The sequence below is a fragment of the Salvelinus alpinus genome, chromosome 20 (assembly GCF_045679555.1).
Source record: "Salvelinus alpinus chromosome 20, SLU_Salpinus.1, whole genome shotgun sequence".
Lineage (NCBI taxonomy): Eukaryota > Metazoa > Chordata > Actinopteri > Salmoniformes > Salmonidae > Salvelinus > Salvelinus alpinus.
Genome location: NC_092105.1, coordinates 22,362,056 through 22,380,036, shown reverse-complemented (window position 1 = coordinate 22,380,036; position 17,981 = coordinate 22,362,056). Strand labels below are relative to the sequence as shown.

The following is a 17,981-nucleotide window of genomic DNA, read 5'->3' as shown; positions in this document are numbered from 1 at the left end:
TTTGGTTTTCGTCAGGCCAGGCTAATGGGACCCATGTCGTCCAAAAAGTTATACTTTTGACTCATCTGTCCATAGAACATTCTTCCAAGAGTCTTGATGATCATCCAGATGCTTCCAGGTGCTTTTTGACAAATTTGAGTCAACTTTTTGGACGAGATGTGTCCCATTATGCCTGGCGAAAAACAAACACTGCATTCTACAGGAAGAACCTTATACCGACGGTCAAGCATGGTGGTGGTAGTGTGATGGTTTGGGGATGCTTTGCTGCCTCAAGACTTGCCTTAATAGAAGGAACCATGAATTCTGCTCTGTATCAGATAATTCTACAGGAGAATGTCAGACCATCCATCTGTGAGCTGAAGCTGAAGCACATCTGGGTCATGCAGCAAGACAATGATCCAAAACACACAATCAAGTCTAAATGAAAATGGTTAAAAAGCAACTAATTTTAAGTTTTGTAATTTTAAGCCTAGTCAAAGACCAGACCTAATCCCAATTGAGATGTTGTGGCAGGACTTGAAAGTCCACACGTCGCTGAGTTAAAGCAGTTCTGCATCCAAGAGTGGGCCAAATTACCTCCACAGCAATATGAGAGACTGATCAACAATTACAGGAAGAATTTGGTTGAGGTAATTGCAGCTAAATAAGTATTCATTTTTTTTGTTATTTGTAACCTCGGGTTCCTTTTATCTAATATTAGGTTTTGGTTGAAGATCTGATAACATTCAGTATCAAAAATATGCAAAAATATAGAAAATCAGAAAGGGGGAAAATACTTTTTCAGGCACTGTATGTTTTCAAACAATGTTTACACTACAGAGAAGAAAACAGCTATTCTATTACACATGCAGTGTGTAATTATTCTTGCTTCAATAGCTTGCATAGCAAATGGGTTATTGTGTTCTCACCCTGTTGAATTGCATTCTTATTTCTTTCAGAGAACAAACTCCACCTTACTCATGATTGCACATCATTATGAAATTCATTGCATTTACAGTATGTAGGCTACCATAGTTTGTCAGGAGGTGAAACCTTCTGGAAAACTATTGTCTGACTACAATATTTTATGGCGCGCAACATCTGTGCGTGCAGTCCCTTCTGACCTGAGAACTTCCATATCAAACCTATGTATGGACAGCTTCTAACGGGGAATCTCACTCGAAACACAGGAGTTTGGAGCATATATAACTAGCTTGAAATTGTTTTTAAAAGACTATCTTAGTCATTTAAATGACATTTTGAAAACCACGTCCTCCAGTTGTTAATGGTGCGCTTGCGTGCAAATGAACCGGGAGCTGTCTAAGTGCTGAATCTAAAGACACGTCCACTCGTCTCCCATTCCAGCAGCGGACGGTCTTCAACCCAAGGAATTATTATTATTCTTCAACACCACTATACTTTAGAGACCATAGTATACTTTAGAGACTATCTGTTTTCACTGAGTTTTTGAATGAAAGTGAGAAAACGCCTTCCTGAAGGCTCTATATTCCGCGTCTTGTGGATATTTCTCACCTCACAACGTCTTTTCCACAGGTTATTTTTAGGTGGCAATGACTCAGAATTGATGATTCTTTACACATTATCAACAACAATACCGCACCTGGGAATCAGTGTTTTTTCAAACTAAGCTATGATCCTACGGACTGGAATGCCTCATGTGTATTCTCTGTGTTTCACGAGAACACCCAACTGCGCTTTGGTCAGAAAGAAATCGATATTGCTGCTTGGATTGTGTGTTTGACCAACATTCACATATGGAAGAAATAAAGAAGTGAAGAAATCTAAAATCAAAAGGAATGAATCGCCCCTTTATCAACGTCTTGACTGCTTTATTTGCATGTTTAATGGAGACCAACAACAGCAGGTAAGTGAATACTTAAGCTACTTTATTGGCAATGTAACGTTTATTTTTTAATAAAAATATAATGAGATACTTTCTTCTTTATTTGTATATAGCCTATTCAACTGTAATGTTCATTATTTGAAAAGGCGAAGTGCGTTGCCATTAAAACAAAGTTTAGGATATTGAGTTTCAACCTACCCCGAATGACCCAATATTTCCTCGTTGACCCTAAAGTTCAAGTGTTATTATTGGAATGTAGAAATCATTCAACTTCAATATTCAGTCAGTTGACTGAAAATATCGTTTTTTTTTACATCAGCATGTAGCCTAGTAGGCTATATGGAGCCGTCAATATCGCAGGGTAATATCTGGTATTTTGCCAAGTTAATCACTGCCTCTAACTCAGTCTGTGGGCGTTGTCAAAACGTTCAGTGGCATGTCCGGAACATTTTGAATGGGGTGGCCAAGGCGGGGCACAGACCCAGTTTAGATGTATTACATGTATTGTTTTAAGTATAATTATGATGGTTCCATGCATTAAATTCTTTAGCTTAGGTTTGGTACATTTCCCTGTTCAAATAAATCATAAATCAATTCTGAAAATATTGTTACAGCGTTTGCATTCAAGGTCAGGATTGTATATAAGGGTATTAGCATAGAGCAGTAAATTCACTACAAAGTGCCATCCAGAGTGTGAATTATACTGTGACATTCGAGGCATTTCTATTTTGTTTAAGGAGACCTCCTAGTAGGCATGTCATTTAACAGTAAAATGTATGACCTTTTAATGTGTCATGAACACAACTAGTCATGATATTCTCATCTGATTGTCAAACAAATCACTTCAGAAAGTAGGTTAAGTAGGTTACCTGCGTAGGTTCATGTATTCCAAAATATGTCCAGCATCCAAACAGTGCACTGTGCACCCGTCATTTGAATAGAAAGGGACATCTATTACAAACACCATGTGTAATGACATTCAGCCTACAAAGTGGTGTGTATTCATGGATGCCAAGGGAAGCCAGGCTTCCCCAAAAAGGTCATCAATAAAGCAAATAAATGATTTCTCATTGGTGACTATCTGTGTTTCATAATTTCCCTTGAATTCACATGAGGCTGAATCTATTTCACCAGAGAAAGCATCAGAGCGAGGCAAATAGCGCCCCTCTGTCTTAGTATCTGTAGCTTACCTTGGGCCACCCCCTGGACACCACTGAAAACGCTGTCAAATTCCCTTGTAGCCTATGTGTCAGAGTAATTTTATTTCTAAGTGTGTATAGCCTATATGTATACAATGAGGACAGTCACAAAGCCAACTCTCCAATACAGTGGTAATAAACTTAAAACACACCATGTCTGCCAAGGTGTTCCTTCACTATTGGAATCCTTCCTAATCATATCATTTGAATCTAATTTGTGTTTCTCTGCATGCCTATACACCAGTATGCAGATGAGCTTCCTATTTGGTTGAGATCAAGTAGAAATGGTTTCACCACACTTTGACTTCTGACTGAGCAAGTAAGTTTTTTATTTATTTATTTATTTATATTTTCCCTTTGTTTGTCACAGGGTGGTAGATGCCAAGGAACATGAGTCCAGATCAGGCTCTACTACTAACTTGTCTCCCTCGGACTTTCTGGACTCATTAATGGGTAGAACATCTGGTTATGATGCACGAATACGACCAAACTTCAAAGGTTGGTTTATATTTTACTTTTTAATAGTTCCTTAGAATTTGAGTGTGGATTGGAAAATATTCACCTAAAATGCATCTGGGATATCAGTGTACGCACCCATATCTACACTGAGTATACAAAACATTAAGAACACCTGCTCTTTTCATGACATAGACTGACCCGTTGAATCCAGGTGAAAGCTATGATCCCTTATTGATTCACTTGTAAAATCCACTCCAATCAGTGTAGATGAAGGGGAGAGATTAAAGGTTAAAGAAGGCTTTTTTAAACTTGAGACAATTGAGACATGGATTGTGTATTTGTGCCATTCAGAGGGTGAATGGGCAACACAAAATATTTAAGTGCCTTTGAGCGGGGTATGGTAGTAGGTGCCAGGCGCACCGGTTTGCTGCAGGGTTCTTCTTGCTCAACAGTTTCCCGTGTGTATCAAGAATGGTCCACCACCCAAAGGACATCCAGCCAACTTGAAATAACGGTGGAAAGCATTGGAGTCAACATGTGCCAGCATCCATGTGGAACACTTTCGACACCTTGTAGAGTCCATGCCCCGATGAATTGAGGCTGAGGGCAACTCAATTTTAGGAAGGGGTTCCTAATGTTTGGTATACTCAGTGTATATTACTAATGTACTGACACCCCATGCATAATGATGTATACATTCTCAACTGAACACCCCCTCAAGTCAATAAGGCACATAATTAACAATGCATTTTGTGCTTGTCTATTGATAAAACCCTTAATGATTTAAAGAAGAATGGCTATCAATCACGCCTGTAGACAGTGACATCATCATCCATGTAGGATTTATGGGATCGCGATATGGAACATGAAAGGCTCAGAGCAGAACCGTGCAGTAGATAGATCGTTTTGTATCTTAGCCCACCATCACCCTAGCCTGGCTGACGCGATGCACGTGACTCACACTGGTCTGATTGGTTCTTTCAAATGTTTGTTTCTTCCCTGGGGGGTTGTTTTTGATTTTAAAATCCAACAATTATATTGGGGGCTGTGTGTGGTTGTCCATGTGGGTGTTTTAGTGAAAAAACAAAGAGGAGAAGCAATAAGTAAAAAAGCACATCCCCTTCATTATAAACGCATCCTGCCCACAACATCAAGCTAGCCTTTCTAGACTCTGAAGTCAGGAGGACTTTGATTTAGGTGTTAGCCATAGCACTATCACCCATTATAACACCCAATATAGCTATTTCTTCAATTGTCATTTATATTGTCCAACAGCTATATTAAACATCAGTATTCAAGACACAAACAACAACAATAATGAGGTATAGATGTGGGCCCAAAACAACAGTAGTGCCACAGTGACAGCCACAGATGAGGGATGGGGTCCCTCTGGCCAGGCTGCTGAGTTCCTCTATTGTTGTGTTGTGGTGCAGGGGAGAGACATCATCTGTCACTGTGATGGATCTGAATAAGGAGAGGGAACGGAACTCATTGGTGTGGCTCAGGTTGGCAGGTGGGTATGGAGACAGGCAGGGCGGGCGGCCAGGAAGGGGCATACCCCAGACAGGGAGGCAGGCATGCAGGCAGAGCCCAGGCTAGGACACTAGTGGTTGAACCGTGCTGGAGAAAAGGCCACTGTGAGGAGAGTAGCACAGGAAACACAGTCTGAGATTGGTCAGCAAGACTCAGCCTTCACCCAGAAACACTGGCCCAGATCTATCCACTTCATCTGGGAGAATAGGAAACAAGTGTACACAAGATCTCAGAAATGGACTCGAGATCAGGGGAAGACTTGTCTGTTTTATGCTGGCATTTTTTTTAGGAAATCCAGAAACTATTTTTATCAGTATATGGAAGAATGCTGGAGTTGTGAGTAGAGGAAATTAAAAGTACTGTAATGAAGAAAGTGATCTTACATTGTCTGGTAAATTGGTAAGTTAAAATTTCTGGTCGACAGAGTATTCCAGTCTAATGAGGCAGTCTAATGAGAGCAGTTTTACACAATTGTACTGCAGTTCCTCACTGTTTCTACAAGCAGCAATTCTTTCATTTATTAGGCAGCAAGCACAAAACACATACATACACACACATAAAGTAAACAGGCATACACATAGATTATGTTATTTATCACCTACAAACCATACTGTCACAACTCTACCCCACAGTGCTGCTGGATCTTGACCTACATTTGCCTGCCAAGGTTGTTGTGTGGAGTTATTCCGTTACATTTTTCTGTTACTGACGTTAAATGCAGTTGCCCGACTACAAACTGAGGCGAATATTAATACCACCACGTCACATGCAATATTGATGAGGAATACACAGGGGAAGGGCTATGAACTCACAACTTCACTTAACAACACAGAGACCTCTCTCTCTCTCCCTGGCTGACATTATTGTTTTTATTCAAGACAGTGTTACTGTATTGGATAGAAAGTGTCAAAAACTGCTTTTCAGTCATTCTGTGACCTCATAGATAGCGGTAGAATGCCTGTGAAACTAAGTTGACTGTTCTGCTCATGATTGTTTCATAAGAAACATGTGCCACTGTTTTTAATGCCTGTGTGTGTGTGTGTGTGTGTGTGTGTGTGTGTGTGTGTGTGTGTGTGTGTGTGTGTGTGTGTGTGTGTGTGTGTGTGTGTGTGTGTGTGTGTGTGTGTGTGTGTGTGTTGGCGTGTGTCTCTCAGCGTGTGTTTTTGTTTATCTGTTTTTTAACCCTATTTACATTTACATTTAAGTCATTTAGCAGACGCTCTTATCCAGAGCGACTTACAAGTAAAACATTCCTTGTCATCCTCATTGAGTTAGTCAATGACTAGTACCAGTTAGCATAAGCAGGCAACATACTTTTGATTGAACTAAGTAAACATTTATGAACGATACCACTGTTTGTTGAATATTGAAGTTGATCCTGACATTTCTAACTATAACTCTACCAGGCCTGCTGTTGAGGACAAACGGCTGGTGATGAGATTAGTCAATGACTAGTGCAGCTGTTTTGACTTGCCTGGGGTGCTTAGGAGAACAACAGGCCCTGTTTATGTTGACAGAAACACATATTAGGAGAACAACAGGCCCTGTTTATGTTGACAGAAAAACATATTAGGAGAACAACAGGCCCTGTTTATGTTGACAGAAAAACATATTAGGAGAACAACAGGCCCTGTTTATGTTGACAGAAAAACATATTAGGAGAACAACAGGCCCTGTTTATGTTGACAGAAAAACATATTAGGAGAACAACAGGCCTTGTGTATGTTGACATATATACACACAGCCCATATTGTGGTGGTAGATAGGTAATAAAGCACATGCTCGCTTTCACAACTAATTACACTCAGATTACTGTACATCCAACAGATATTGCACTGCTATCATCCTCAAACTCCCTCATCTCTATTTGCTAAACCACCCCATGGAGATGGCACATGATGATTAAGTGCAAAAAAACATCTTGACTTTTTCTTGTCACCTCATTCTCATTTCATTTCACAGGTTCCCCTGTAAACGTTACATGCAATATTTTTATCAACAGTTTGGGCTCGGTCACAAGTGTTCTTGCTTAATCTCTTCTCTGTCAAACATGTCAATGTGTTATCTATCCTCCAACCTGCAGGTCCCCCAGTTAATGTTACCTGCAACATATTTATCAACAGCTTTGGTTCTATAGCAGAAACTACTATGGTGAGTTGGAGCATTGTGCTTGGCCATGTTATCTACATTTACATTTGACATTTTAGTAATTTAGTAGATGCTCTTATCCAGAACGATTATGGTTAATTATGCTTAAATGCCTTGCTCAAGGGCACACCGGCATATTTTCCACCTAGTCGGCTCGGGGATTCAAACCAGCGACCTTTTGGTTACTGACCAAATGCTCTTAAACTACAGTCTTGCTCTTATGCTCCTCTGGAGTTTAAGATTGAAATCATCCAATTTCTTTAGTGTTCATGAGTTCATTTTCCATTTAGTTTATGGATGTTTTGAACTTTTGCTTCCTCATGTGAAATGATTCACTTTGACCCATCCCCATAGTCTATTGGCGGCTCCACGGTGAAATAGCACACAGACACTGAGCACCACAATTGAATCAAATATCTTTCATATTATACTCAAGGCAATATTGTATTGCTATTCACATGACACTCCCTTGTGCATGTGTTGGATTAGTTCTGTTTTAATAATTCACACAGTGAATGCCAGCACATAATTCACTTTAAATGCAGCCAATAGCTGTAGGTTTGATGTCTTAGGGCCTGAGATTTAAGCATGTTGATCGGTTGTAATGTCCCATAGACATCCAACTGCCCAAGGGGTAAACAATATCAAAGCTATTATCCACATTGAGATCCTGTTCAATAACTACTCTCGCAATGCATGCATAATTAGTTAGAACTTTGTCCATTGAATGCTTGCAATTTTTGGTAGACAATCTTTGCCAAAGTTAATCAACAGACGAGCCGGGTTTCTAACACTTGTCCACAGTTGTTCGATAACTCTTCACTCATAGACATAAACATCTGGGACCACCAATACACTGCTGCCTACTGAATAGGTCTGTTCTAAGAGGGAGAGAAAGGGCATCTAATCCGATGCAATCTGTTCATTCATTACTAACTGCATCTTCAAACTTCAATGGAGTTTCTTGGTCTACTATTCACACAAACATCATATATCTCCTATAACGACCATTGAGCAATAACAATTAATGAGGAAACTGATCATATAGATCAAGTAACTAAATTAGATTTCTGAATTCAATTTTATTAGATTGCTCCTTTCAATACATGTGTATCTATTGCCGCATTAACTCTTAAGTTGTCATTTGGATTTTAGATGATGGTATTGTGTGGTGATTTACAAGCATACAAATATGCATTGAAATCCATGCATTGCATCCTTTCATTCATGCTATTTTTTATCATATTACAATTCTGTGTAAAAACGAGGAGCAATTTCTCTTGTTAAAGTTTTGTGGCACCACTTCAAATTGTGCTAGTGTCACAGTCAAAGTGTCAGAATTGTATTAGCATTTTACTATTAGTATTAATATTATTTATTGTATCATTGGTGCTTTATTAGTGCCTCAGTGCCAAATGACTTGAGGTGATACTGCATGTCACTACGATGGAACCAAAAATCTGAGGCAGGCACTTGGCCTACATATTGACAAGACAATGTTGTTTTGTATTCGTGGCTCTATCATTCTAAATATGTAAAAGTCTATAGCAAAAGTATTTTCGTTTGCACTGACTGTGTGACACAATATATTCCTGTCACCAAAATTATAGTACTGTATATTTAACGGAGATAGACAGTAGTTTATATGTCAAAGTAAAGCAGTTTAAAGCTGATTTCACTGTTTCCCCAAGGATTACAGAGTGAACATCTTCCTGCGACAGAAGTGGAGAGACCCTCGGTTGGCATACAGCAAATACCCAGACTCCTCTCTTGACCTGGACCCATCCATGTTGGATTCTATTTGGAAACCTGACCTGTTCTTCGCCAACGAGAAAGGCGCCAACTTTCATGATGTCACTACAGACAACAAGCTCCTGAGGGTCTTCAAAGATGGGACCGTCCTGTACAGTATCAGGTCAGATGTGGGGCATGCATTGAATGGTGGGCTCAACTCTATTTCTCGGGGAAATTAGTGCAATAGGTTTAAAGGATGTCGAATGAGGTCATGTTTTAACATTCCCTGTTGGAAACATCAAAACAAAAAATAGATTCAAATCCAGTGAAATTTCAGCAGAGTCAGAGATTCCCTTCAATGTTAGTCTACCTCCAGTCCCTTCACGCACTTGTAATTACTTTTGAAAGAAACACGTTTCTACATCCAAGACTACCTCTCAGGTTTAATGGGATTCATCTCAATAAAATATTCAGTCACCTGGAGGAATTGGATGCAATATAATCTCATTAAGAGTACATAGAAACACAAACCACTAGAGTATCCAAAGGCTACAGGGAATTTTTCTCCAAAGATGTTTAGAATACGTTCAGGGAAGGCGTATAGAAATAACCCACTCATGTAGGCTATTCATTTCCCTGGGCATTTGCTACAAGTCAATATGCTTCATCCCTGGCGTTGCGCAGGATCAGTAAGATGGAATCACTTCAAAGTAAATGCAGCCCACTTGTAGTAGATGAGACGGGTTACATTTTAGTCATTCAGCCGACGCTCTTATCCAGAGCGACTTACAGGATCAATTAGGGTTAATTGCCTTGCTCAAGGACACATCAACACATTTTTCACCTATTCGGCTCAGGAATTCAAACCAGCAACCTTTCAGTTACTGGCCCAACACTCTTAACTGTTAGGCTACCTGCCAATTGCCCCCTCTTATGAAAACCACTACTACACTTGAGCACAAATCTGTGATACAAGATATGAAAATACATTACATTTTATTTCATTTCAATATCACTTCAGTCACAGCACTCCTCCTTAGATTCACACCTCGAAGCAGCGGAATAATGCAGCTCAATTTGGTGTCCATTTGGAGAGCTGATTCAGGTGGTGGAGCCTAGGTGTGGAGGGAGGCAAGGGGATTCTGAGAGAACAGATGAAAGAATGGTGGTTAGTCGCTCTCACCATTCATGAGAGAAGAGATGAGAGAGGGAGCAGACTGCTGATGACAATACATAGACGGTCCAGTAATAAAAGTGTGATAAGAACCTGCTGTGTGGGAGGAGGAGGCTCTCTCAGAGGAAAAGGAGGGAAGGAGAAAGAGCATTCGCTGCAGCCAAGGAGCATATTCTTAGTACATACAGTTGAAGTCAGAAGTTTACATACCTTTAAGTTCGGAGTCATACTCGTTTTACAACCACTCCACAAATTTGTTGTTAACAAACTATAGTTTTGGCAAGTCGGTTAGGACATCTACTTTCTGCATGACACAAGTAATTTCTCCAGCAATTGTTTACAGACAGATTATTTCACTTATAATTCACTGTATCACAATTCCAGTGGGTCAGAAGTTTACATACATTAAGTTGACTGTGCCTTTAAACAGCTTGAAAAATTCCAGAAAATGATGTCATGGCTTTAGAAGCTTCTGATAGGCTTATTGACATCATTTGAGTCAATTGGAGGTGTACCTGTGGATGTATTTCAAGGCCTACCTTCAAACTCAGTGCCTCTTTGCTTGACATCATGGGAAAATCAAAAGAAATCTGCCAAGACCACAGAAGAAAAATTGTAGACCTCCACAAATCTGGTTCATCCTTGGAAGCAATTTCCAAACGCCTGAAGGTACCACGTTCATTTGTACAAACAATAGTATGCAAGTATAAACACCATGGGACCACGCAGCCGTCATACCGCTCAGGAAGGAGACGCGTTCTGTCTCCTAGAGATGAACGTACTTTGGTGCGAAAAGTGAAAATCAATCCCAGAACAACAGCGAAGGACCTTGTGGAGATGCTGGAGGAAACCGGTACAAAAGTATCTATATCCACAGTAAAACGAGTCCTATATCAACATAACCTGAAAGGCTGCTCAGCAATTGAGAAGCCACTGCTCCAAAACCGCCATAAAAGAGCCAGACTATGGATTGCAACTGCGCATGGGGACAAAGATCGTACTTTTTGGAGAAATGTCCTCTGGTCTGATGAAACAAAAATAGAACTGTTTGGCCATAATGACCATTGTTATGTTTGGAGGAAAAAGGGGGAGACTTGCAAGCCGAAGAACACCATCCCAACCGTGAAGCACGGGGGTGGCAGCATCATGTTGTGGGGGTGTTTTGCTGCAGGAGGGACTGGTGCACTTCACAAAATAGATGGCATCACGAGGGAGGAAAATTATGTGGATATATTGAAGCAACATCTCAAGACATCAGTCAGGAAGTTAAAGCTTGGTCGCAAACGGGTCTTCCAAATGGACAATGACCCCAAGCATACTTCCAAAGTTGTGGCAAAATGGCTTAAGGACAACAAAGTCAAGATATTGGAGTGGCCATCACAAAGCCTTGACCTCAATCCCATAGAAAATGTGTGGGCAGAACTGAAAAATCGTGTGCGAGCAAAGAGGCCTACAAACCAGACTTCGTTACACCAGCTCTGTCAGGAGGAATGGGCCATAATTCACCCAACTTATTGTGGGAAGCTTGTGGAAGGCTACCCAAAACGTTTGACCCAAGTTAAACAATTTAATGGCAATGCTACTAAATACTAATTGAGTGTATGTAAACTTCTGACCCACTGGGAATGTGATGAATTAAATAAAAGCTGAATAAATCATTCTCTATACTATTATTCTGACATTTCACATTTTTTAAATGAAGTGGTGATCCTAACTGACCTAAGACAGGGCATTTTTACTAGGATTAAATGTCAGGAATTGTGAAAAACTGAGTTTAAATGTATTTGGCTAAGTTGTATGTAAACTTCCGACTTCAACTGAACATAATGAAAATCTGTGTCTGTAAAGTAGAAACATAAAAGTATAATATACTGTATACTTAAATGCACTGCTATGATGACCACTATTATGATTTTGTTCCTTAGTAAATTGTAAAAAATCTGATATTGACAAGATCCAAGATATGGGTCTTGTGTGGCTCAGTTGATAGAGCATGGCGCTTGCAACGCCAGAGTAATGGGTTTGATTCCCATTCCCACAAAAAAGTAAAAATAATTATCCACTCAGTACTGGAAGTCCCTCTGCATAAGAGTGTCTGCAAAATGACAAGAAATGTACAGTATTTACAAATAAAAGGTTATTGGTTGTGTACTCAGATTATCTGATGTCACAGCTGAAATGCTTGTGTTTCTAACACACACAGGCAGACTCCTGTACTTGCATACTCACAAACAAATGTAAACTTCTGACTTCAACTGTACTTTATACAGTCACACAGTAGGTATACATTGTAGGGAGCTTGTATTTTAGTCTCACTTGAAACAGTAAACAATTAGAAAAAATGCTGAAAAGATTTGGGTTCCGTTTAAGATTTTTTTATTTAACAGTAAATGTATTTGTTGAGTGAGGTATAGAGCATGCTAATCTAATAACTACACTGAAAAATAAATCCTGTTGTTTTTACAGTAACTTACCTTACAGTTACCTGTAAGTTACTGTAAAAAAAGGTACAGTATGTTACCGTACATTCCTAAGAATCTTTGGTTTAACAGTACATTACTGTAAAATGTTCATAGGCTTTATTTGTACATTCACAAATAATGCTTGCACGGTTGTTTCATTACTTTTACACACCTCTTCCTCAAAGGTTGACTCTCATTCTATCTTGTCCGATGGATCTGAAGAACTTTCCCATGGACATGCAGATCTGTACCATGCAACTGGAGAGCTGTAAGTGTCTGCTCCTTACGACTCACAAGGTGAAGCACATGCAATATGGTTTGTGAAAATGCAATAACATATCAAACATATTTGCTGTGTTCATTCATTCCTCAGTTGGCTACACCATGAATGATTTGATCTTTGAGTGGGAGAGCAAGGACAAAAATCCTGTACAGGTGGCCGCTGGGCTGACCCTTCCTCAGTTCATCATGAGAGATGAGAAGGAGCTTGGCTACTGTACCAAAAGCTACAACACCGGTCAGAGAGCCACACACACACACACACACACACACACACACACACACACACACACACACACACACACACACACACACACACACACACACACACACACACACGCACGCAACCACTCACATATGGACACACACACACACACACACCACATCTCTCACCACACCATCTCTGATCTGAGGTGTCAGTGTGTTTTGTTCTCCAGGTAAATTCACCTGCATTGAGGTGAAGTTCCACCTGGAGAGACAGATGGGTTACTACCTGATCCAGATGTACATCCCCAGCCTCCTCATCGTCATCCTGTCCTGGGTCTCCTTCTGGATCAACATGGACGCTGCCCCAGCCAGGGTGGCACTGGGCATCACCACCGTGCTCACCATGACAACCCAGAGCTCCGGCTCCCGAGCCTCCCTTCCCAAGGTAATCCTGTTAACCCAAGCAGGGTGAGGGGACAATCTGATGGAGGAGAAAGGAGGGTCAATGGGCCATGTTCAGATCAATCAACCTTTCATTTTCCACCCATGTTAGAAGTCACTGTAATCACTGTAATCAGATACTGTTCATGAAATGTAAATATGCCTGTGATTGAAGTCTCCGTGCATCACTGAATTCTGACTCCGATTTAAGTATCCTATGGATAAATAAGCAATCAAATGGATTTACAGTATATCAAGAGAATAACAATTTAAAGTATTTCATTTTTAATCAATAACTTGTAAAAACAGAGAATACTATTTAACATAATATTATCACAATTTATGTTAGAAATTACAATTACAACATTGATTTAGGAAGTGATATAATGTTACTAAATCAAACACTAGTGGATACACTATGACTGTACATGGTCAAATATACAAAATTACTATTCACACTTACGCTAGCAAGAGTGCTTCAGCGTGAGTCATCTCTTGAAAATCAATCATTCTCTCACACTTTGGCCCATGACCACGTCAGAGGTCCACATGAAAGAGACACACTCTAATAAATATTTAAAGAGAGGTCTTTGAGAGGCCCAACTCAGAACAACAAGAGCTCAATATACCTTAAGAGCACTCGACAACATAAAGTTGTTTTCTCTCCATGCAAATGACCTGTCATTTAGAGACAGAGACAAGGTCACTGTATGAGGAATAAGAGGACATCCTTTAGAGTCTAGCCTTCATCTCATCTCCGGCATGGACATAGATGAAATAGACCGATAAAGGCTTCAGTTGAGCTGCTACTGTTTTGATTGTGTTACTTTGGTAATTAAAGCGACAATTATTTCCTTCCAGCGATATCGCTGAAAATCGCTGATATCAACATGAGTTTTGAGAGTTTAAAGCACTCGTTAGCAAATACCACCCCCTTAATTATGGTGATTTCGAATTTACAGCAACTCTGATTAACATAAAAAAGGATGTCATTGAGAGAATATTATATTCCCATTGAAATGTTAATTGAACGAGGCATTGTGAAGACAGCACATGAAAGGATGATTCATTCCCAGTAAATTACTGTTTGTTTGGTTCTTGTCACAGGTCTCCTATGTGAAGGCCATTGATATCTGGATGGCCGTGTGTCTGCTGTTTGTATTCGCTGCCCTACTGGAATACGCTGGGGTTAACTTTGTCTCCAGGCAACAGAAGGAGTTCCTTCGCTTGAGGCGAAGACAGAGGCGGACTCACAGGGTAAATAAACACTCTAGGCTTGAGGATAATTCCCTATAAAACAGTCACTGCAAAGCACAGACTCATGACCACAGGAGGTTCGTGGCACCTTAATTGGGGAGGACGGGCTCGTGAGAATAAGTGGAATGGTATCAAATACATTCAATTCGCTCTGTTCCGGCTATTATTATGAGCCGTCTTCCCCTCAGCAGCCTCCTGTGCTCATGACTGAATAATTTTTAAAGAGTGGGAGTTCCACTCTAGTAATTTTTCATTGCTATAGAAGAGATAGTGGAGAAACAGGAAAGATAGAGAAAATGTGTTGAAAATGCGATATGGGACCGGGATTCGACCGATTCCACACTCACACAGACTTACATGCACCAAAGGTGGTGCCAGAAACTGTTAGACCAAATCTCAGAGCCTCATGACTGAACATATGAACGGTGTCTTAAATGAGAGTGTGACATGAAGAAACTGCGTTGAATGAACATTTACAGTAGGGCAGTCAGAGACTGATATTAAGTTGGCCATTTTTAAGGAAATGTGTCAGGTTATCTGAGGTTATCTAGGTGTGTCAGCTTGTTGTTGCTGCAGCGGAGGAACGGAGGGTGTAATATCTGGGAGACATTCAGCTGTGTCCCCTGTGTTAATGAAGCCGCTGTAGATGTCGCCTGAAAGCATCCTCAGGTAAAGGGTACAACACCTGAGTCACAGGCCAAGAAAAGGACCCAAGAACATGGCTACTGGCCATACACTACATTGTCATAGTGTGTGTGCACATGGGATTGTGTCTGAAAGTCTTTCTCTCCATTGAACAGAGGCATACTCACTGTGGGTCTGTCTTTGTTTTGTTTCACCAGGATGACGACATGAGGGATGGCTTCAATTACTCGGGTTACGGCATGACTCAGTGTCTGAAGGATGGGTCGGCTGTTAAAAACGCTGTCCCAAACCCCGGCCCAGCACCACCAACCTCTAAAGAGAAAGAGGTGATAAGGAAGAGGTTTGTGGACAGGGCCAAGAGGATTGACACTGTGTCTCGAGCAGCCTTCCCTATGGCCTTCCTCCTCTTCAACATATTCTATTGGATAACATACAAGGTCATCAGGCATGAGGACATTGGCATGCAGTCAGGGTAGTCGCTCTGCCCTGCAGGTTTTACCTATGGAACTCTCAGCTCTCTCTCTTTCTCTATCATTTCTCTAAATGAGAAACGCTAGGACAGCACAGTGAGACTAATGTATCTTATGGGACTATACATGGAGGAGAGGCACAGGGATGTTGATGGTGTTGGTGTTCTTTCAGGGAAAATTGATAGGTGTTCATGCAAAATCTAAAAGACTAATGCACATGTTTAGGATTAACAATTGAACAGTTGGTGAGTAACAGATGTATGTTTTCGATGTGTTCCTGTGAGCTAATGCATCCTGGAGATTCTAATGGGTTTTTACTTAAGGCACAGAACAATGATGTAAAAAGGTGGACCAAATTTTATGAGACAATTCTGACTTTGCATTTGTACAACCTTGCAATGGAGCAACATTCCATGGATTTGTATGTGCAGTAGTCTGGGCTTTATAGTTAAGGTTGGACGTTTGTGTGGTGAAAAAAAAAGTTGATTAGAGCAGTTTTATAAAATTGTACTGCAGTTCCTCACTGTTTCTACAAGCAGCAATTCTTCCGTTTATTAGGCAGCGAACACAATACACACGCACGCACGCACGCGCGCACACACACACACACACACACACACACACACACACACACACACACACACACACACACACACACACACACACACACACACACACACACACACACACACACACACACACACACACACACACACACCATATAAGGCCTACATCTGTTTATATTACAGAGGAATTTTCCAGGTCGATTTGGTTTTACAGTTGGAGTGTAAGTTTTGTAAATTTAACTGTAATGAAATGTTTATTGTAATGAAGGCAGATGACATGTTTCTAAAACAGAGATTTCTACTTCTAAAGATTCCTCTGAGGACTGTTGAATGCATCCCCTCACTTCCACACTGCAGTGCCCTCTTTGGGCAGTACGTATTACAGTTGACATTGTATACTATACAGTATTGCAACTATGAAGTAGATCTTCATAACTAGGGCCCTGTGTTTTGGTAAATCATGTCACATGACCTAGATTTGAAACTTTATTTAAAGCTTTTTCAACAAACGGTCCCCTTTTCGTTTTATGTCAGATGGTCCAGCACATTCTTTAGACAATTGCTTTCATTTTTTTTGTGAAATTCACATTTCTGGAAAAGGCTTAAAGATGCATTATGCAGAAATCACTCCGCCATTTCCTGGTTCCAAATGTATTAATTGTTTGTCTAATTTCCTATTAAGTGACAAACAAGCAAGTATAGTGTTGAGAATCATTGTACCATCTAAACTGCTGTGAAATATATTTTCCATAACCAAAAATATTGTATTTTCAGCTGTTTGAAGCCGAAAGTAAAAGACTAAAAAAACTCAACTTTAAAACGGGAAGCATAGAAATAGCGTACATAGAACATATCTACCGCTTCTTAGACTTGCTTTCAATGAAAATGACAGATGTATAACTCACATTTCTATGTGAATTTTGTCAGGTCGCCCCAAAACATATTGTATCTTTAAAATAAAATATTAAAATCTAGGTCATGTGACATGATAGCCAAAAACACAGAGCTCTTCTCATAACACATAATAGTAGTTATTGGTCCTTGCACTTCTGACATAATATGAGGAAAGTTTTTTCCTGAATGATGTTACTGAAAAAGGTTGTTTACTAAACTGTACATCAATAAAGTTGAGTGTGCACCACACATACGCTCTCCCTCATCATGGTCGTGTGTTACTGTATTGTGCCATCTTCAAACAGGTTGTCATATCTTTAGATGATGTGTACTGTCTGTTTGGAACTAGCTGACCACATTTTAGAAGAATGATTATGATGCAGACTACAGAGTTGAATATTTCTAGAGTGATGGCAACAAGGAATCAATACTGATGAATAATGATTACAGACAAACCAAGAGCAGACATTACTATATTAACTTGGGAAGAGAGAAGGTTAGAGGAGAGAAAAATCAACAACTGTCCTTTCTTCTTACCTGGCCAATGACTCAGGGTGACTGCTGAAGCCTGGCTGGGCTCTCTCTCTCTCGCTCTCTCTCTCTTTCTCTCTCTCTCTCTCTCTCCAGGTTGCTCCGTGTGACACAGACCAGGGGCGACAGCGGGCTTCCG

At 40.3% G+C, this 17,981-nt stretch overlaps 1 protein-coding gene across 1 annotated transcript; it reads left to right on the top strand.

Moving 5' to 3' along the window:
- The first annotated feature begins 1,152 nt into the window (after positions 1-1,152).
- LOC139546490 (glycine receptor subunit alpha-2-like) lies at positions 1,153-17,560 on the top strand. Its single transcript, XM_071354920.1, has 9 exons — positions 1,153-1,864; positions 3,413-3,540; positions 7,118-7,185; positions 8,874-9,097; positions 12,738-12,820; positions 12,926-13,069; positions 13,269-13,483; positions 14,587-14,736; positions 15,579-17,560. The coding sequence occupies exons 1-9, from the start codon at positions 1,797-1,799 to the stop codon at positions 15,855-15,857; spliced, it is 1,359 nt and encodes a 452-aa protein (XP_071211021.1). The 5' UTR covers positions 1,153-1,796; the 3' UTR covers positions 15,858-17,560.
- The last annotated feature ends 421 nt before the right edge of the window (positions 17,561-17,981 follow it).